General features: G+C 43.1%; 3 protein-coding genes across 6 annotated transcripts in view; 2 read left to right on the plus strand and 1 right to left on the minus strand.

Annotated features, from left to right (window-relative positions):
- Positions 1-6070, minus strand: part of LOC149065862 (muscle calcium channel subunit alpha-1-like) — a 140003-nt gene extending 133933 nt beyond the window's left edge. For all 4 annotated transcript variants that reach the window (XM_089253400.1, XM_089253399.1, XM_089253398.1 and 1 more), the window contains exon 1: positions 5695-6070. In XM_089253400.1, coding sequence (XP_089109526.1) covers positions 5695-5713 — 19 coding nt within the window. In that variant the 5' untranslated portion in view covers positions 5714-6070. The remainder of the gene's footprint in view (positions 1-5694) is intronic.
- Positions 6071-12009: 5939 nt separating this feature from the next.
- On the plus strand, positions 12010-13737 carry LOC149065864 (uncharacterized). Its single transcript, XM_089253316.1, has one exon. The coding sequence runs from the start codon at positions 12010-12012 to the stop codon at positions 13735-13737; it is 1728 nt and encodes a 575-aa protein (XP_089109442.1).
- Positions 13738-15099: 1362 nt separating this feature from the next.
- LOC149065865 (ubiquitin-conjugating enzyme E2 D4-like) lies at positions 15100-15588 on the plus strand. The gene has a single exon (XM_089253317.1). It carries the CDS (start codon positions 15100-15102, stop codon positions 15586-15588), a length of 489 nt encoding a protein of 162 aa, XP_089109443.1.
- The last annotated feature ends 3398 nt before the right edge of the window (positions 15589-18986 follow it).

An 18986-nucleotide genomic window follows, 5' to 3' on the forward strand; every position in this document is an offset into this window, starting at 1 on the left:
AATTTTCTTGGTAACTAATTCCTTAAATTTGCCGTCCTTCAAAACTTGCCACCCTGGGCTATTATTCCGCTAAGCCCCCCCCCCCTCTATAAATACGCCACTGACCCAGTGAGTGAAATCGAAATATAGCCGTTTGCTTACAATCTAACTCAAACTGTACTTCGTTTGTCTCTCTCCAGGGTTGGCACGGTATTTTACCGATGACAGTTTTACCGGTATTTATACCATAGATTTTTACCGTCATGGTAAAAACCATGTTTTTCCCACGGTTTTTACCACCTTCAGATAAATAAAAATCAGTTTCTGCCATTATTTAAGGGGGGGGGGGTTGATGCACGGAAATTTTCCAAAAAACAAATTTTTTTTCAATTTTTAAATACTATGAAATTTTCTGCGTCTAACTGTGCCCAAGTTTTTATTCTACCCTGTACTAAATATATTTTTAAAATATATTTAAAATACATATTTTAAATTTTGGCACAAAATATTGGTGAATTTTGGCGATTTTTGAAAAATTTTGTATGTTGTTAAAGTTAAAATTCAAGAAAAAAATAACTAACAATTAAAATCCTAAAAGCTCGTGTTAAAGTACGCAACACTATAGTGTTGAGAGATACGCAAAAGTTTCAAGACATTTGAATCAGTGGCGTTCGAAAAAATGCTCCTTATCTAACAAAAAACTTAGTTTTGAGAAAAGAGCATTTAGTGGAAAACATTTGCACGTTTAATGCCTGTCAGCAGTTTTAGTATTAAAATAGTTTTAAAATATTCTTAGCACAGGGTAGAACAAAAACCTGAACCCAGTTAGACACAGAAAATTTCATAGTAATTAAAAATTGGAAAAATGTGTTTATTGGAAAATGTGCGAGCACCAACGATCCCCCCCCCCCTAAAAAAATTATCTGCTCATTCTTTTTTTTCCTGAACAAAATGCACGATTTTAAGCCACTGTTTGCGCAAACATCGAAAACACAAAATTATATTCTTACTAGCTATAATACCCGGCGCTGCCCGAGTTTTCTTCAATAAGGCTTTTTTGGATCACGTGATATCTCCCTCTTTCGTTGAGGAACATACAAACCGTGTCCAAGTTAACCAATATGGTGACTTCCTGCGCGACTGCGTGACTTTCTATGCTTGAGAAGATGTAAATAAAAAGTTGAAATCAATGTTATTGCACGAATATCCAACTCAAAAGTAGGTCCATGTAAATTCATAAACTATTGTAAATATATACTGGCAGCATTAAAGAAGTGACAAGCCATTGTAAAGGCATATACACGTCTGGAAACGCATTGCTAGGAAACCACGGTAACCAAAGTAAACGTTCCGAAAGTGATTGTTGAGGCCGAGAAACCATTGTTGCCCGACAGTTTTTTCGGGCATTTGCCCAGGTCTGACAAACTTTAAAGTTGCTTATCGTTTAAGTCGTGTCCCATTTGGTATATATGCAAAATTAGGCGACGATCGATCTAAAATTGTAGATTTGTATAGAGAACATACACACACACAGAAAATCAATTTTATTAGCATACCTATTACAGTACCTATATATGCTCATTTCACCACATTTGAATGTTATCAACTCAAAATTCCCTTTGAATAGATCAGCACCCCCCCCCCCCCTACAGATATCTATCTCTAGGAGGTGCTTTATAGATCTCCAGTACACCTGGACTGTGATAAGAATCATTGAAGGGTGGGGAGACTAATTTTACTGCCACCCCTCCCCCGTTTGTAGTTCCCCTAAACTTTGCTGGAATTCCCCGAAAGATTGCAGCTTTCCTCTCCCTAGTTCTAGCCCAGTTATGTGCCCCACCCCCTCCCCACAAGGATGGGACTGACCAGGACTCTAGCCAGGGACAATCAATTTTTTTTCGCACTATAAACTTACTGTGGAAAATCTGACCTGGAAGGACTGCTTTATAATATAAGGGCCATGCCTGCAATAGGCTTGCCCTTTTCTTTGAAATACGCTGATGTTTACCGTGCCAAAAGGTAGGTCCCATGTACCCTCTGATCATGTAGTCTCGGTCATAACGGACGAAACAGAGCACCGAATCTGGATCCCAATCAATCAAGAAGGTTACAATTGACCATGACCTACATTAACACAGCTACTTTGCCGCACATCATCTACGGTCATACATATATCGCCATACGGCAATTTTCTATCAGTGGAGTTGGGTGGGAAATGACTGCGCCATCTATCGATGGTCGCCCCAGGTTCGGTAGGTAAAGAACTTGTTTCTGATGTTCTTTGCCCGGATTCGAACACAGGGACCTTGACGGTGACCTTCATAATGGAAGGAGAGTTGCGCCACCCCTGGCTCTCCCGTTAGCACAGGCTGGAACAAGACAGAGTGCAGGTGCCGGGTCATGTTGCCTTCTTTAAAACAACGTAAATGGCATAACTGTAGCACGACAAATATAGGGCCAATGACCGCGCGATCACCACATGGTCTCAATAATGACGGATGACCTTACATTGACACAGCTTGGAAAAAAATGTACCGGGAAACTGTTCACTAAGCATTTTGTTATTGCAGGGTCTCAATCATAAGGGACCGGTCTACAAACAGTTGGGACAACTCTTGCAGTTTTCATTCCGCCTCCCACAAGGGTAGGGCTGACAAGGCTCCAGCCCAAAGGTCCGGGACGATTGTTATCATTTTTTTTCACAAATTCATTATAGAAGGGCAGGTGAAAAATTTGGTTTCAGGACCCATCAAATATTCCAGCATAGAGACCAGGGCCGTAGCTTGCCTTCTCGGGGCCTCAGGAAAGACTTATTGATGCCCCTTGAAAAGGTTATTACAAAATAAGTCTACACTTATTTTTCGTGAGAGCCCCATTTGACTCGAGGGCTCCGGTTGCCCCTCCCTAGCTACGGGCCTGATAAAGGGCCCTTGCTGCAGGATGTAGGGTGCAGTGGTCTGCGAACCGTTTCTATAGTTACCTTTTCGTGATTTCAGACCCACCCTCATGTTAAGGATCCCTGTTTATCTCAGGGGTCCAGATTCGAGTGAAGTGATTTCAAAAACCTGTGAAGTATTGCGGAAGTCATACCGATAGAAGATGGTCATGCCTTTCCCCCATCGTGACCATTTTTGTCATTTACTGGCAGGCCAAACAGTCTGGTGGGCAATTTGGCCCACCTGAGACACAGTCGGGAAACCATGAAGTTGGAAAAACAAGACTATACCACTCATGGGGCCAATAAGCGGATGCTTTTTGACTTCCATACAGGAAGGAGCGTGGGGCCTTACAACATCACAAATGTGTGAGGGGGTGGGACCAAATACATGAATTGACATCGTGCTTCTCGGCCTTCAAGTCTGTCTCAAGCGCACCCCCCCCCCCGAATTTAAGCTGAGGGGTGCAGGAATCAATTTCGTAATATCTCATTTTTTTACACGATAATTAAAATCATGCCCTTCCCCCCCAAGATTGGAGCTGATAGGGCTTCAGCCTGGGACCAGGGGACGATTCTTATTTTTTGTTTTGCATACTATAAATCCACTACGTCAGGCCCGTGAAAAATCTGATCGCGGACCCACCAAAGATCCTAGCCTAGGGGCCTTGCTGCACAGTATGTGCGGAGGGCGGGGGGGAGGTATGACTGAAATATAAAATCAACGCAAAAGGCACAAGGCAAAGGATGTGGCACAGCAATTTAAGTTATTCCACTGATCAAAACTGGAAAACAAATATCATGCATGGGTTTTTTGGGCTGTACACTTATTTACAGCTCATCTCTGTAAATAAATACAACCTGTACAACTGACAATCTGCACCAATGCTTATCAATCTGGGGGCCCGTAAGTATTGTGTAACCCCTTACATCCCAGAATCATTCTCATTTACTATCATTGCGTAAATGCTGTAAGATTTAGTGCTGTAAAATTGCAATTTATTACACCAATTTTTTTTAATGCAAATTCCAAAAACCACACGCATTTTGGGTTTTAAGAGGGAGGGTCACTCTGAATTGACCATCGCTACAGGTGGTCAGTGCAGGGCCGGACTTAGGCAGGTGCAAAGGGGTGAGGCCGCAAAACGGAATAAAAATGCTTTGATGAAATGAATTCTTAACAAAACAATGGCTCAAAATTCTATCGAAGACAGGGAACCCCACATGTCAATGGTTTTGACAGCACCTTCTCCTCGCCCGCCAATTCCTCGATTTCGGGCTCTGGGCAAATATGAAATTTCGGGGCCCATTACATAGAGTGTTCTTTGAGGCAGAGGCATGGGGAGAGACATCTGTGATGCAAAAAGCAACCGATTTTCTGTAGCTCTGAAAATTTGTGGGCCCTGACCACGTACCCCGTTTGTTCATGGGAGAAACGGGCCCGGCTCCAGGCCAAGAGCACATTTTATGCTTCGGATGCTGGACCAGAAAGAGCACTGAATTCTTATTTAAAACTACGTGGAGGTGGGCAAACGCATGCTTGACCCAGCTGAAAGAGCATTTAATTCATAGGCGGAGATAGACTTGGAAGTCTGGGGGGGGGGCATGATGATGTCAATTTATATATACATTTATACATTAGATCAGTCGACTCCACCTTTGACGCCGGGGGGGGCACCCCACGACCCCCCCCCCGTATCTCCGCCCATTTAATTGCAGCTCTAGGTGGATATTCCATTGTGATGCGCTATGTACAGATACTGTAGACATGGGCCCCACATTTTACAGCAGAGAGAGTCCCTAGGCTGTGATCTTTGGCTAGCCCCAGGACAGATATTTTTCAAGGGGACCTCACTTTATAAAGTGAAGAAACAAAATTGATAAGAATCGTTGCTTCTACCGGGATGGAGCCCTGCCATCTCCATCCCGCTTGGAGGGGGGGGGCATGATTATAAAATATCGGTTCTAACATTTCAATTGCCCGGGGCACACTTAGAATTTTTCTCGTTGAGCAATACGCCCAAATTTATTGCAGTGGCTTTTTTTTTACCATAAATATAATATATTTAGGATATAATTTGATAGTCGTTCTCGGGTGCTTACATTAGTGCGCCTAGACACTGGAGCTACGGGAAAAATAATTTTAGAGGGCCACCAAGCTGTTTCCGCACTGGGCCGCAAAACTTAAGCCCGTCCCTAGGTCCGCGACATCATAAAGGTTGGGAAACACTGATTTACACAGTCCATACTAAGCATTTTTTCGCCATCCGTCAGCCCCTGGGAGATCCATCCCCGCGGTAGTGAAATTCAGATAAGTCTATCGATAGTTCTAGTATCTCTTTTGTATCATATCCCGTTTTACGGGACACGATCTCTGTGTTTAGACGAAAAACACACATACACAGAGAGGGAAGAAGAGATCGCAACGAGAGGAGAGGATGCATCCCAAAAATAGCGACGACCCATCATTCCTCAGCCAAGAGGCAATAACACGGCGAATTCCTCAGCCGCAACATTTCCCCCCCCCCCATTTCATTACACGGATGCATCACAAAGGAATAAGAAAGATTCCCCCGACATGATAGAAATAGTGATCACAAAACATGATCATCTCTGTGACATCACATGCTAATCTCATCACTATCATGGAGAGAGAGAGATGGGCTCGCAGTTCCGCGATCCCAACGCACCTCGGTTCGTGAAATCGGCCCGGGCCAACAAACTAGCCATTCCCCCCATGGTGATAACATGGAACATGATGGGAAAAAACATGAACTTACTTGTATTGCTGGCTGCCATGTTACAATGATGATGATGATGATCTCCGACTTACGATCCTTCTCACCAAAAAAAAGATAAGGCTCTCGAATAATAAGATATTCTTCTCCTTATCCTTAGTTTGAAACTTGGAATAATCCAATTTCCTTGAACATGGCGACGATATTATGTGTGTTTAATTTTTTTTTTAACCTTTTTTTTCATTAAAAACAAAACAAAATTATATTATTTTTTTCCTTTGTTACACGCACGCACGGGAGCGTGCACCCGCGCACATCGCACGCACATACACGCGCACACACGCACTACTACTAAAAAAAATCGGGGGAGAAGATAGTATTGAGCCCGGCCCGCTGTGTGTGCTGGCTCGATGGCCACGCCGCGCTCGATCATGATGTGTCTGTGATGTCGAGTGACGACACAAATGCTTTTCCGCGCCAAATGTTTCTCGCCAAATTTTGAAGATCGAGGGAAATTATGACGGGAATTATTTTCTTTGTGGAGACAACTTGGGATAATTACTATGTGAGACATTTCTCATTAAAGCAAATTAATTGAATCTCGCGCGTATCGGGTTCACTGTAATTAAGATCCGAGCGAGAGATGGCATTAATTTTTTTTTCAAACAGAAAATAATAACAATAATTGTTGTTGTTGTTGTTGTTGTTATGAATTTCCAGATTTCGGAGAACAATTTCTTGGATAATTTCTTTTGTTTTCGAAAGAAATTGAAGGTTTCATGGGGAGCAAAAAAAAAAAAATCGATGTACGAGTATGTTGTGTAAAATCATGTTTGTTAACGGGAGCGATATTAGAAAGCTGATGTCACTGTGACCATTACGCTGTTCGGCAACGAATTCAGTGTCAACACATGACCCATTATGCTTATCATGAACGACATGAACGTCGGATCTTTTCCGTGACTGTTATGCTGCTAATCGTTCGAGACTTGTGTGAGAAGATTTCATTCATGTTTTCATTGCGTTCTTCGGAATCAAAACTACTGGTATAAGAACGTGTGTGTTTTGTCAGTGTGACCCATAAAATTAAATGAAACCTAATGAGTAGAATATTATGAATCATTTAATATGATTCCTAAATGAGACCTGCATCAGAACATTATCCGTTATGTTGATCGGGAGTGAGACAGATACATGCGCTTATTTTCAATGACATAATACGTTAGTATTGAATAGGATCTCCGTCGGAAGATTTCATCCAAGGCCATTACGCTAAACGTGAAAACGATCTGTGTTGGAACATGTCACACATGGCCATTGCGTTCACTACGAATGAAATGAAATCAAATTTATTCATTTCCAACATAGCGATTTAACATTAATTTTTGTAAAACATATTTATCATCCAGAGGCTATGATTTGCTCCTCCTAAAAGTCAAAATAAGAGTCTACATCGTCTATTGAAATTAATCGTTTGAATAATGATTTTTTAAATGCCACTTGTGTGGGCATACTTTGTAATTCTAGTGGTAATGAATTATATAATTTCGGAGCTAAAACAATAAAAATGTTGACGAAAAATTTCTTTCCTAAAAGTAGGAATACGGTAAATCATATGAGGTCTTCACTCGGATACATTAGCTTTTAAATTGCATAAGCCTTTATTACACTATAAGAAAATATTTACACAAGATATGCAGAAGACTGGATGTTGTGAAGATATTTATTATTTGAGATGTTAATTTTTTTTTTTTTTTAAGGAAAAACTCATCTCTGCCTCTACCGAACCCGGGTCCCTCGATTGCCGGACGAGTGCTCTGACCACTAAGCTACAGAGAAGATAGTGATTTTCCTTCACTAGAGCATATATATGCCGAACGGAACCATGCAATGGACGGTGCAACCGATCAGCTAATAGCTCATGGACGACGAGCCACCAGATGGCTATATACATGACATGAATGTCGCTCTCCACTTGTTAATACAAGATATGCAGAAGACTGGATGTTGTGAAGATATTTATTATTTGAGATGTTAATTTTTTTTTTTTTTTAATTTTTTTAAGGAAGGAAAAAACTCATCTCTGCCTCTACCGGGAGTCAAACCCGGGTCCCTCGATTAAATCTGATAATAATTAAATCTGAAAATAATACCCCTCGATTAAATCGAGGGACCCGGGAAAAAAAAAAAATTAACATCTCAAATAATAAATATCTTCACAACATCCAGTCTTCTGCATATCTTGTATTAACAAGTGGAGAGCGACATTCATGTCAAAATATTTATACTAAAAAGAGCATTATATGGCGCAAGGGAAGTAGATTAAGATTTCTAAAAATTGTAGAAGAATGAGACTGACCCCGACTCAAAATTTTGATTCTCTTTTTTTTGGATTGAAAGTAGAATCAATAAATTAGTTTTATGATCACCACCCCATTGTAATTGTACCATAATTTATAAGTGAACAAAACCAAGCATAGTAGAGGTCTTTTAAGAAATCAGCGGAAACTTTCTTACTTATATAATAAAAATTATATGAAACAAAACGAAGTTTTTTAAGTAGTTCATGAACATGAGATTTCCATTTTAAATTGCTGTCTACTTAAACCCAAGTATTTAATACTATTCACTTCTTGAATTGAATCGCAATTACAATGAGGTTGCAAATCACAATCGAGGGTGTGAAATTCAAGATTAAGATGTAAATCAGTTTTCATAAGATTGAAATTGGCATATTTTGTTTTCTGTAAATGCAATTTTAAATCATTAGCACAGAACCATTTTTGGATCAATATTAAATCGTGATTAATATGATTCTTAAGACTGTGAAGATCATCATATGAATACATTAATACAGAATCGTCGGCATGGAATCGTAAAATTCCAAATTACATACAGGGGTTGGACAAAATAATTTGAACACCTGTGAAATGAGACAAAATCTTTATTAATAGGCTGTTGGCCCTCCTTTTTCATTAATTATAGCTTGTGTCCGTCGTGGGATGGACGAATACAAGTCATGAACAACGATCACAGTGATACGTAGCCACTCCTCCTGCAAAAAGGCCACTGATTCAGAATGCGTCTTTGTAGGTGGAAATCTACTGCACATTTTGACCTGCAAAATACCCCACAAAGTTTCAATTATATTAAGATAAGGGGACCGAGCGGGGCACACGAGGTGTTGCAGTTCATCATGGTGTTCATCAAGTCAGTCTCCGACAATTCTAGCAGTGTGAACGGACGAATTATCATCTTGGAACACAGGTCGAGAATCGGGGAACAAATATTGCACGATTGGATAAAGATGGTCGGCCGGAATACTGACATAAACCGCTGCATTAACCCGCCCATCCAGGACAACAAGTGGGCCGAGACCACGGTGAGACATCGCGCCCCACACAGCATCACTGATCCCCCTCCATGCTTAACAATAGGAAGGAGACATTCAACGTCATAGGCTTGTGCTGGCGTTCTCCAACGTAAACACGTCCGTTAGTCTGGAATAATGTGAACGACGATTCGTCTGACCAGATGACGAGCTCCCATTGTTGTTGTGTCCAATTCTTATGTTCGTGACACCATGTTCGTCGTTTCAAGGCATTGTATGGTGACACCAATGATTTTGGAATAGTCGTTCTACTTTGTATGTTTGCTGCATGCAGTTCACGGTGGATAGTTTTTGTCGATACACCTTCTCCTGTAGATGTGTGTTCATCTCAGATGTTACCTGGGATGCTGTTGTCTTGTGCTTTCTGGCCACAATCCGCTTCAAAACCCTTCTGGGTCTATCAGCCATCTTCGATTTTCGGCCACTGTTATGCTTGGCACATGATGTCTTTCCCTGTTTGCTATAGACTGCCATTACCATCGACATAGTACTTCTCCCGACACCAACAAGGGTGGCCGTTTTCATCACTGTGGCCCCGGCAAAACGGGCTTCAACAATCATGCCTCTTTCGAAATATGTGAGGTCAGCCATAACGAAGTTTTAACGTCCCAATATACATCGCATCCGAACGATATCACTGCTACGACTAGACTGATGTGTGCACATTATCGCCCACTAAGTGGAACTCTTCCACACTAGAGGGCGGGCGTATACGACAGGTTCCCTCGAGTGTTGTTTTCTGCACAGGTGTTCACATTATTTGGTCCAACCCCTGTAGATCATTAATGAAACTCAGAAAAAGCAAAGGACCCAATGTAGATCTTTGTAGATCAATGTAGATTCTGCTTCGATTGCAACCAATGACCATTACGTTCATCACAAACGGCCATCCATGTCCATTACCTCAGGGACGTAGCCAGAAATTTAGTTCGGGGGGGGGGGGGGGAACCACTTTCATTTCGGGGGACGGACGAAAGTGATAGAACAATAGATTTGGCCATCTTTTTCCCTTTTTTTGGTCATTTTCTCGTATTTCGGGGGGGGGCAGACCCCTAAGTCCCCCCCCTCGCTACGCCCTTGCATTACCTTCATTCCAAACGGCCATCCATGTCCATTACGTTCATCCCAAACAGCCGCATATGCCCATTACGTTCATCATGAACGATACCTGTGTCGAAAGATGTCACCATGACCATTACGTTTATCACAAGTGACCACCCATGACCATTACGTTTATCACAAGTGACCCACCCATGACCATTACGTTCATCACGAACGGCCGCACATGACCATCATGAACGAGTCCTCTAACGAAACATATCATCCATGACCATTACGTTCATCACGAACGAGATTTTTCTTGAAATATGCCCCCATGACCGTTACATTCATCACAAACGGCCACCTACGACCATTACATTCATCACAAACGGCCACCTATGACCATTACATTCATAATGAACGAGACCTCTGCCGAAACACGTCATCCATGACCATTACGTTCATCATGAACGATATTTCTGTCGATCAGAGGTTGAGGTTTTCTAGACCTCATCATTTCACGGTGATCAAAATGAATCGAATAGGATGCTCGGAAGGGGGGGGGGGGGTTCATTCTTAAAAAGGTCTCTTTGCGTTCTCCTAAAGCAAAGTTTCTCAGTGTGCATCGTGGTCAAAGAACCATGTCAGTGAGCAATCAAAAGTGTGATCCTGGGCGTGTGCAAGCTGATCAAAGAACCATGTCAGTGAGCAATCAAAAGTGTGATCCTGGGCGTGTGCAAGCTGGTCAAAGAACCATGTCAGCGAGAAATCAAAAGTGTGATTCTGAGCGTGTGCAAGCTGGTCAAAGAACCATGTCAGCGAGCAATCAAAAGTGTGATTCTGAGCGTGTTCAAGCTGATCAAGGAACCATGTCAGTGAGCAATCAAAAGTGTGACCCGGTGCGTGTGCAAGCATGTGAATGACTAGAAGAGCGACTTAAAGAGTGTGTGAGCCTGAGAGTGACCAAAAGAGCGACTCAGAAACACAAATGAACTTGCAGCAGCGGAGGGAGGCCAAGCGGGTTACATCACAGGGTGGCGAATTCGAGGAAAGAGCGGTCAAAAAAATTAGACTAGATCGGGAGAAGGGCGGCAAAATTCGTGTAGCCCGCAGGCAGGTGGCAAAACCATAAATGCGCCTCTGTTCTCAATGCCTTGACGGAGAGTGTCCATTAACAATCCTTAGATGTTGCGCCCCTCTCTCTCTCTCTCTCTCTCAATTAGTAACTCACAAGCAATATTCAATGCGGCTTTACAGAAGGATAAAATAATTACCGTAATAACTCTCTCTCGAAATAGGAGGAAATTTTTGTGTATACAAGAGAAAAGCTTCCCCCCAGATTCAAAAGTTTGGCGACGTTTGCTCCGATCGATGGTAGCATTAAAAATACGCCAATTCAAGTGAAATGGTGCCAATCGTTGCTGGTTTATTTCTTTCTGTGTTTGGAGAGAGAACATTTTTACATTTGTTGTGTGTGAAGAGAGAGACAGAGAGAGGAAAATACACACACACACACACACCAGTTTGTTTTTAGCAACAGCGAGACACTTCTGAAGGCTGTTGTCATCCCGTTTTTTTTTTTCCTGTTCCATCATCATTATCATCATCATGTCTTCCTTTCCGGATCCTATTCTACGCTATACGTTGGATAAACAAAAAGTATCTTGATACGATGAACTGTCAGCCCCATATCATTTGGAAAATACGCCTATTTTAGTTGACTATATTCCACTCACTGACCCTAAGGGAATATGATATAAAGCATCTAATATACATTTTCATGGCTCCCCACATCCAGGAGCAGCCCCTCCCCCAATCCAGACACGGACGCGGGATCGACTACTAAATATCTGCAAAAGGGAGCACCACAAGGGTCGTGCTCGGGTCCTCTTTTATGGAATCTAGTTCTCGATGAGCTGTTGAAAATGGAGTGGCCAGCCAATATCCGTATCCAGGCCTTTGCCGATGATATACTTGTTATTGCGTCTCACCAGACGATCAAAGGAACTGCAGAGCTAGCGGAAAAGGCGCTCCAATCCATCACAAATTGGTTATTATCCCATAGCCTTTGCCTGTCGGCGAGCAAAACGAGATTTCTCTGGATCTCAAAGAAGCGCCCCCCATCGATTTGGATGATGGGAAAGACAATAAAAAGAACTACGGTATTGCAGTATATAGGAGTTTCCATTAGCCAAGATCTCAAATGGGAGTCCCATATCCAGAAAATGAAGGATAAAGTTGCTGCTACCCTGCAGAAGATGCGACTTATGGCCGGAGCAAAGTGGGGCATTAATCAAGAAATGCGCAGAATCCTCTATTTGACGGTGGCAGAGCGAACTATGGCTTACGGTGCGTCAATCTGGTGTGCATCGCCTCAGGTACAGCTTTCAAACAGACTGAACTCAATTCAGAGAGGATACCTGTTGTACACCTCAGGAGCTTATAGTACAACCCCGACAAATGCTCTCCAGACTATCTTGGGCCTCCCTCCGTTGAGCCTGAAAATGGAGTTTCTAGCTAAGTCGGCTCGCCTACTCCAGCTCCGCAAGACAGTCTCAACGACGGAAAATACATTGGATCCTCAGGCATATGAACGAAAAATAAAGGGTTGGTCATCCCACCCGTCAGTCGGGCTGCGAAACAGCCAAATACGTTTTGACGAACCAGAAAACGAAGGTGAGCTGCTTCAGTCATCCACACTTATATACTACACGGATGGATCAAAGTCGGAAAAAGGGACTGGAGCAGCATACGTTAAGACTAAAGGTAAACAAGTAATAGCCCGATGGTCGGTCAAGCTAAAGGATGATAACTCAGTGTTTCAGGCTGAGCTTTTCGCCATCTACAACGCAGTCTTAGATGCTTCTTTACATCGAAAAGCTGCCCTAATTAGATCTGACAGTCGCTCCAGCATACTGGCAGTCTCTAATCCTCAGTCTAGTCATGAAATGGCTAGGACAATAAGAAAGCTTCTCTGCAATCACACCAGAATAAGCCTCTCTTGGGTAAAAGCACATATAGGCCAATGGGGTAATGAATTGGCGGATACCACGGCGAAGGAAGCTACCGAATGCGAAATCATTACAGGTGATCTGCTGCTTCCCGCATCACACGCCAAAGCAATCCTATGGAAGGATCTAATGAATAAATGGCAACAGAGGTGGGATGACAACACAGAGCCCGGTCGATCAACTCATAGCATCCTGCGACATGTAATGCCTCGGAACCATAAATGGTCACGTGAGATGATTATGTTCGTAACGGGCCATGGTCCATTTCCGGCTAACCTTCATAGGTTCAAATCAATCCCCACTGATAAATGCTCATGTTTGGCCATAGGCACGCCTCTTCACTACGCAACTCTATGCCCCAAGACAACGGCTTTCCACTTCAGAGAGCCAGCTGAACATCTGCGAATACCTTGGCTTGAGTGCATCCTGAAGCGGGAAGATTCGAAAAGTAAAATACGTAAACTGGTCCGCTTTCTAGAGCAGCACCCTGAGGATATCAGAACTACAGTCCCGGAGCCAGAACCAGATAGAGAGTCACCTATGCCAGTTAGGAGATCCACTAGACTACGACGTCAACTACACCCAGACAGCGATCTCGTACATCTGTTTAGAGAAGAGGAAGAAGAAAAGGAGACTGAGTAGTCGAGAATAGTTTGATCCACGCTGGCTTATCGAAAAGCTGGATACAGGCAAAGTAAAATTACTGACGAATGTCTTTGGACCAAATCAAACCACACGGTGCAGCGATTAGATCAACGCAGCAGTAGATTGACAGCTTTCATTGATGTGATAGTTACTGATAAAATGAAAATCCCTGAAGAGAAGCAGATCACATTTTATCAAGAACTATTCCCGATTATGACGATTATTATGTGATTTATAACCTGTGATTTACAATTGTGATTTATTTACAGAATCACCATTTTTCGATTACAAATTTTATACTTGTTTACTGGCGGGGTGCGTCATGGCACCTGCCAATGTATGTAATATATCTTTCTCAAGATCAATAAATGGTTAGGTTTCCCCGGAGGCACCCGAGTCCCCAGGGACAATGTGCTTATATCACTGAGTGTGACAGAGCCTGGGTGTCTCTCGGTTCATATCACTATATCACTGTAGTGAATTTGTAACGTGAAAAACAAAAAATGATAAATGTCCCGGACTCTAAGGATGCTGCACTGTCAGTCCGGCTCTTGTGGGGCCATGCACCATCCCATGTTGATGGAAATTGAAATAATGCAAGAAATTAGCGAATAATTTCATGTTCATACCACATGAAAGAGCAGATCATTTTCGTGTCTAATAAGGCACGGAATTGAAAATTCACCGAAAGGGAAAATTCATCGAATGGAAAAATCACTGAAAAGGAAAATTCATCTAATCTTCTCACAAAGCAAAATTCATCTAATCTTCCCAGAAAGCAAAATTCATCTAATCTTCCCAGAAAGCAAAATTCATCTAATCTTCCCAGAAAGCAAAATTCATCTAATCTTCCCAGAAAGCAAAATTCATCTAATCTTCCCAGAAAGCAAAATTCATCCAACTGAGAAAATTCACCGACAAACAGATCATAGATTTGCGGGATGCTTCCTAGATGAGTCGTACATTCCCACTGACAGTCCTATTATAAATGCGCTTATTGCGTCACTGGTTTCACCGATTCCGAACACAAACAGTCAATGGGTCACGAAGCTGATCTTGCTGTTGATTTTGGGTCGTGGCTGAAAAAGTTGAAGAACCCCTGCGGTATATAAAGTCAAAAAAAAGGGTTAAAAGTCGCCAGCCAAAGCCCTTTGCGTTGTCTTTTGTGTAGACTGAAACGCCATGCCAAGAAGAGCCATTCAAAAGTCTTTTCAAATGTGTTCTGACAAAATTAAATTCTTCACACACACATACACGGTGTTTTAAAATTCCAGCCGTTTCAAAGGCAGAGTTAGGCTACCATCATTCCTTTGTGGCACATTCCATATCTTTGGGTGTCCAAAGGTCAAAAAAGAATCGATGGCAGAGATGAGCGGAACCAAATCGAACGACTTACCGACGCATACCCTGACCAGGATCAAGAAAGATCTGATGGACATCGAAAGGGACCCTCCTGCGCAGTGTTCAGCGGGGCCTGTCGGCGAAGACCTCAGCCGTTGGCGGGCAGTCATAATGGGGCCTTCGAACAGCCCTTACCAGGGAGGCGTCTTCACGCTGAAGATCAAATTCCCACGCCAATACCCTTACAAGCCGCCGAAGGTCGCGTTCGCGACGCGCATCTTTCACCCGAACATCGACGAGAGCGGTCGGATCTGCTTGGACATACTCAGCGACACCAACTGGACTCCGGCCCTCAACATCTCGGCGGTGCTGGTGTCCATCTGCTCGCTGCTGACCGATCCCAACCCGAGCGACCCTCTGGTACCGGAAATCGCCGAAATGTACATGTCGCACCGCGAGAGGTACAACCTGACCGCCAGCCAATGGACAGTGAAATACGCCACCTGAAGAAAAACAGTCGGAGGAAGGGACATTTTTGACGCGACGCATTTGCGCCCGCGGATACGAACTGACCACGAAAACTTCGCTTATTGCGACAAAAATTCTCTTGTATAGCGATCGAGCTTAATTTGTAAAAATATAACAATGTTCAACATACTCCGTCATTGTATTCTTGGCATTTTATTGCATTCTTTGCTGGCAATCGCTTGCCATCGGGCCGCAACTAGAAGACAGCAAACCATGGTCCCCACATCCTTGAGCGTATCCCCTAATCTGGGATCTTTGGTGGGCCCCAAGCCAGACTTTTTCACTGGCCCTTCTATGGTGAATTTATCGCATGGAAAAAAAATTATGATAATTGTCCTGAGGATCGTCGGTCCCACCCTTGCGGGGAACATGAAGCAGGCGGGTCTGGTGCCCTAGGTGCTGAACCCGGGTGGGGAGAGGTGCTGAATTTACACTTTACTGCTCTTATACATTACGCGGGTTGCGAAAATGCGTGCTTGCCCCGGCTGACGATGTTGCTTCCCTGTATGTTGTCCGAAGGAGTGTCCGGACACCACAGTCAGAAACGTATTTACGGGGAGAGAGGGTTTAGCAGGCAATAGCCCATGGCTACAAGTTTTTAGGGGCGGAAAATTTAGGAATGAATGTCAAGAAAAATTGTGGAATGGAAGAAGGGCAGCAAAATGTTTGTAGGTCACGAGCGCAGGGCTGTCTTAAGAGCATCACTGCCGCCCCCCGGGCCAAGTGATTTTTCTGAGGCTCTACCTGGCATATTCTCAAAAATTTCAACCAGTTCTAATTTTCGTGTGTGTGTGTGTGTGAGCCCCATCCCCTCTTCTCTTGAGCCGTGCCAGAGTGGACCAATGGGTCAAGACATAATAATAATAATCAAATAGTGACTTAGAGCAGGGGGTGGCCGACCCGCGGCACACCATGGTATCACGAGTGACACGCGAATGCTTTTGAAAAATTAAAGAAACTCTCATTCTCCAATCAAAAGAAAATTCTTTTCAAGTTTTAAACAATCCTTTTCTTATGAATGATTGCCTTGCAACTGCCAAAGCTATGTACAGGGTGTCCTGTAAGTGCTAGAACGTCCTTTACCTCATCAACCGCCCGTCGTAGAGGTATGATTCCGATTTAAGAAATGCTCAACAGGCGTTCAAATATTATCCTGTACCAGTTTTGAGAGTGAGAATAAAGTGAGTATGTCACAAAATAAAAAATCCAAATTTTTAGACGGTCCCCTCGTGCTCTAACTTCCAATTAGAAAGTTGTTGCCCTGTCTCTCCTGATGCCAACAAAAAAAAAATAATTCCACGTTTCTGAATGCAATATTCACAGAGATATTCGAACTCGAAAACAGTGGAAAATTGGGAAAGAACAGCGTTAAATGCGGGTAAATGCAGATTTTCAGGTTTTTTCCACATTTAGAGCTGTTCCTTTTCAAAATCCCTCCCCCCCCATTTTTCGAATTCGAATATCTCTGTGAATATTGCACAGGGCAGCAACTTTCTAATTGGAAGTTAGAGCACAAGGGGACCATCTAAAAATTTAGATTTTTTATTTTGTGACACACACCTTAGAGAGAGAGATGGCTTTTTCTCAGCCCAAGATATCAAGGAAACAGTTATTTTCCGGATATTATGACTATTATAACTATTTCCTTGATATCTTGGGCTGAGAAAAAGCCATCTATCGGTCTCTTAACCGTCCCACTCGGGAGCCATTTCCTGAAGTTAAGAGAGGCTACTCCCTACTTCAGCGTCTCACGCCACAGTGCGTGAAACAAGGAAGGCGGGGGTCATGTCTCCAGTGGTGTAGATGGTAGCATGCTTGCCCGGTATGCAAGAGGGGCATGGGTTCGAGTCCCGGCGGAGACATGATGACTTTTCTTTCTGAGTTCACCTCAGCATAATATCCGGAAAATTCCTTGACGCGCACACCTTATTCTCACTCTCAAAACTGGTAACAGGATAATATTCGAACGCCTGTTGAGCATTTCTTAAATTGGAATCACACCGCTACGACGGACGGTTGATGAGGTAAAGGCCGCATTAGCACATACAGGACACCCTGTATATAGTATGGTATAGGCACTCTTAAAATAACAATTATGAAATGACGTTCAGTTCATTGTGTTTCTGTTCGGTTTTTCATCTTCGGGCGTAGTTGCTGGACGTCCTACGGGTATGAGATTCAAGATCATCCGCATGGGGGACATACAACTACATTATATATATCCATGAACTTTTGGGGGCGGGTGGCTAAGTGCTTACAAAGTTTATTGCCGAGGGGGTTGTCCAAGCACCCCAGGGGCGTAGACAGAAACTTCGTTCTGGGGGAGGGGCCAAAGTGATAGAACAATAGATTTGACCATCTTTTTCCCTTTTTTAGATCATTTTCTCACATTTCGTGGGGGGGGGGGCAGACCCCCCAAGTCCCCCCCCCCGCTACGCCCTTGAAGCACCCTGAGTTCTCAGGTTCCTGCGTCTATGAGTCCTATTCCCAACATGGTGTAGGTAAGATGAACTTCTGCTGATAGGGGTCATTCAAGTATTACTTCAGCATTGAGGGGGTGGGGAGGGGGTTTGGGATTTGCTGACTTTTGATAACAAGGGAGAGGGGGGTTTGAAGGTTGCTTATGTCATCAACCACCCTTTTTGAAGATATGAAATATTATAAGATGCTGACGAAATTTTGCTGACAGGGGGAGGGAGGGGGTCAGTGTTTTGCTGACTTTTGCTGACAAGGGGAGAGGTCAAAAATGGCTAAACATCTGCTTACGTAATACTTGAATGGCCCCATATATGTACGTACACAATCTGCATTGCGATAATAAAACTGTGACTCAAAATAAAAACAATTTAGAACTCGAAAGAGTGACAAACTGAACATTTTTTCGAAAATAAGAGGACAGCCTAACAATATTTTGGGGAACGGAGAGAATGCTCGTGTCCGGTGAAAACGGGACGTATGGCCTACGTGTTAAAATTCGTATATAAAGTGGCACGCTCACCGAAAATAATCTTTGTTGAGGCACGCCTTGGAAAAGGTTGGCCACCCTTGACTTCGTCTCAAGAGCATCGGGGGCCCCCGGACCCACTGATTTTTCTGAGGCCTCACCGGGTAAACTCCCGAGAATTTCAACCAGTTATAATTTTTGTAAGGCCCTTCTTCTCTTTAGGTCCCCAGGACGTGCTTGGGTAGGCCCATTTCATTTCATTTCGTTCCGTGCAGGCTCTATCGACCATTGTCAATTTTAGCCATTGCCCGGATGAGGGGGCTGGGCAATGTCGGGTGCTTTATTATGCATATAAAATATAAAATACATGAACATTGAATATAAAAACACATTATTAAAAAAAAAAACCTTTTCACTATATAATTTCTTACAA

The sequence above is a fragment of the Pholcus phalangioides genome, unplaced genomic scaffold (genome assembly GCF_987345545.1).
Source record: "Pholcus phalangioides strain wild (caught in Gottingen) unplaced genomic scaffold, Ppha-v1.0 ptg000037l_1, whole genome shotgun sequence".
NCBI classification, from domain to species: Eukaryota; Metazoa; Arthropoda; class Arachnida; order Araneae; family Pholcidae; genus Pholcus; species Pholcus phalangioides.

What these genes read in the sequence shown, in the direction of transcription:
- LOC149065864 (XM_089253316.1), top strand. Translation starts at nt 12,010, where the DNA reads ATGGAGTGGCCAGCCAATATCCGTATCCAGGCCTTTGCCGATGATATA.
- LOC149065865 (XM_089253317.1), top strand. Translation starts at nt 15,100, where the DNA reads ATGGCAGAGATGAGCGGAACCAAATCGAACGACTTACCGACGCATACC.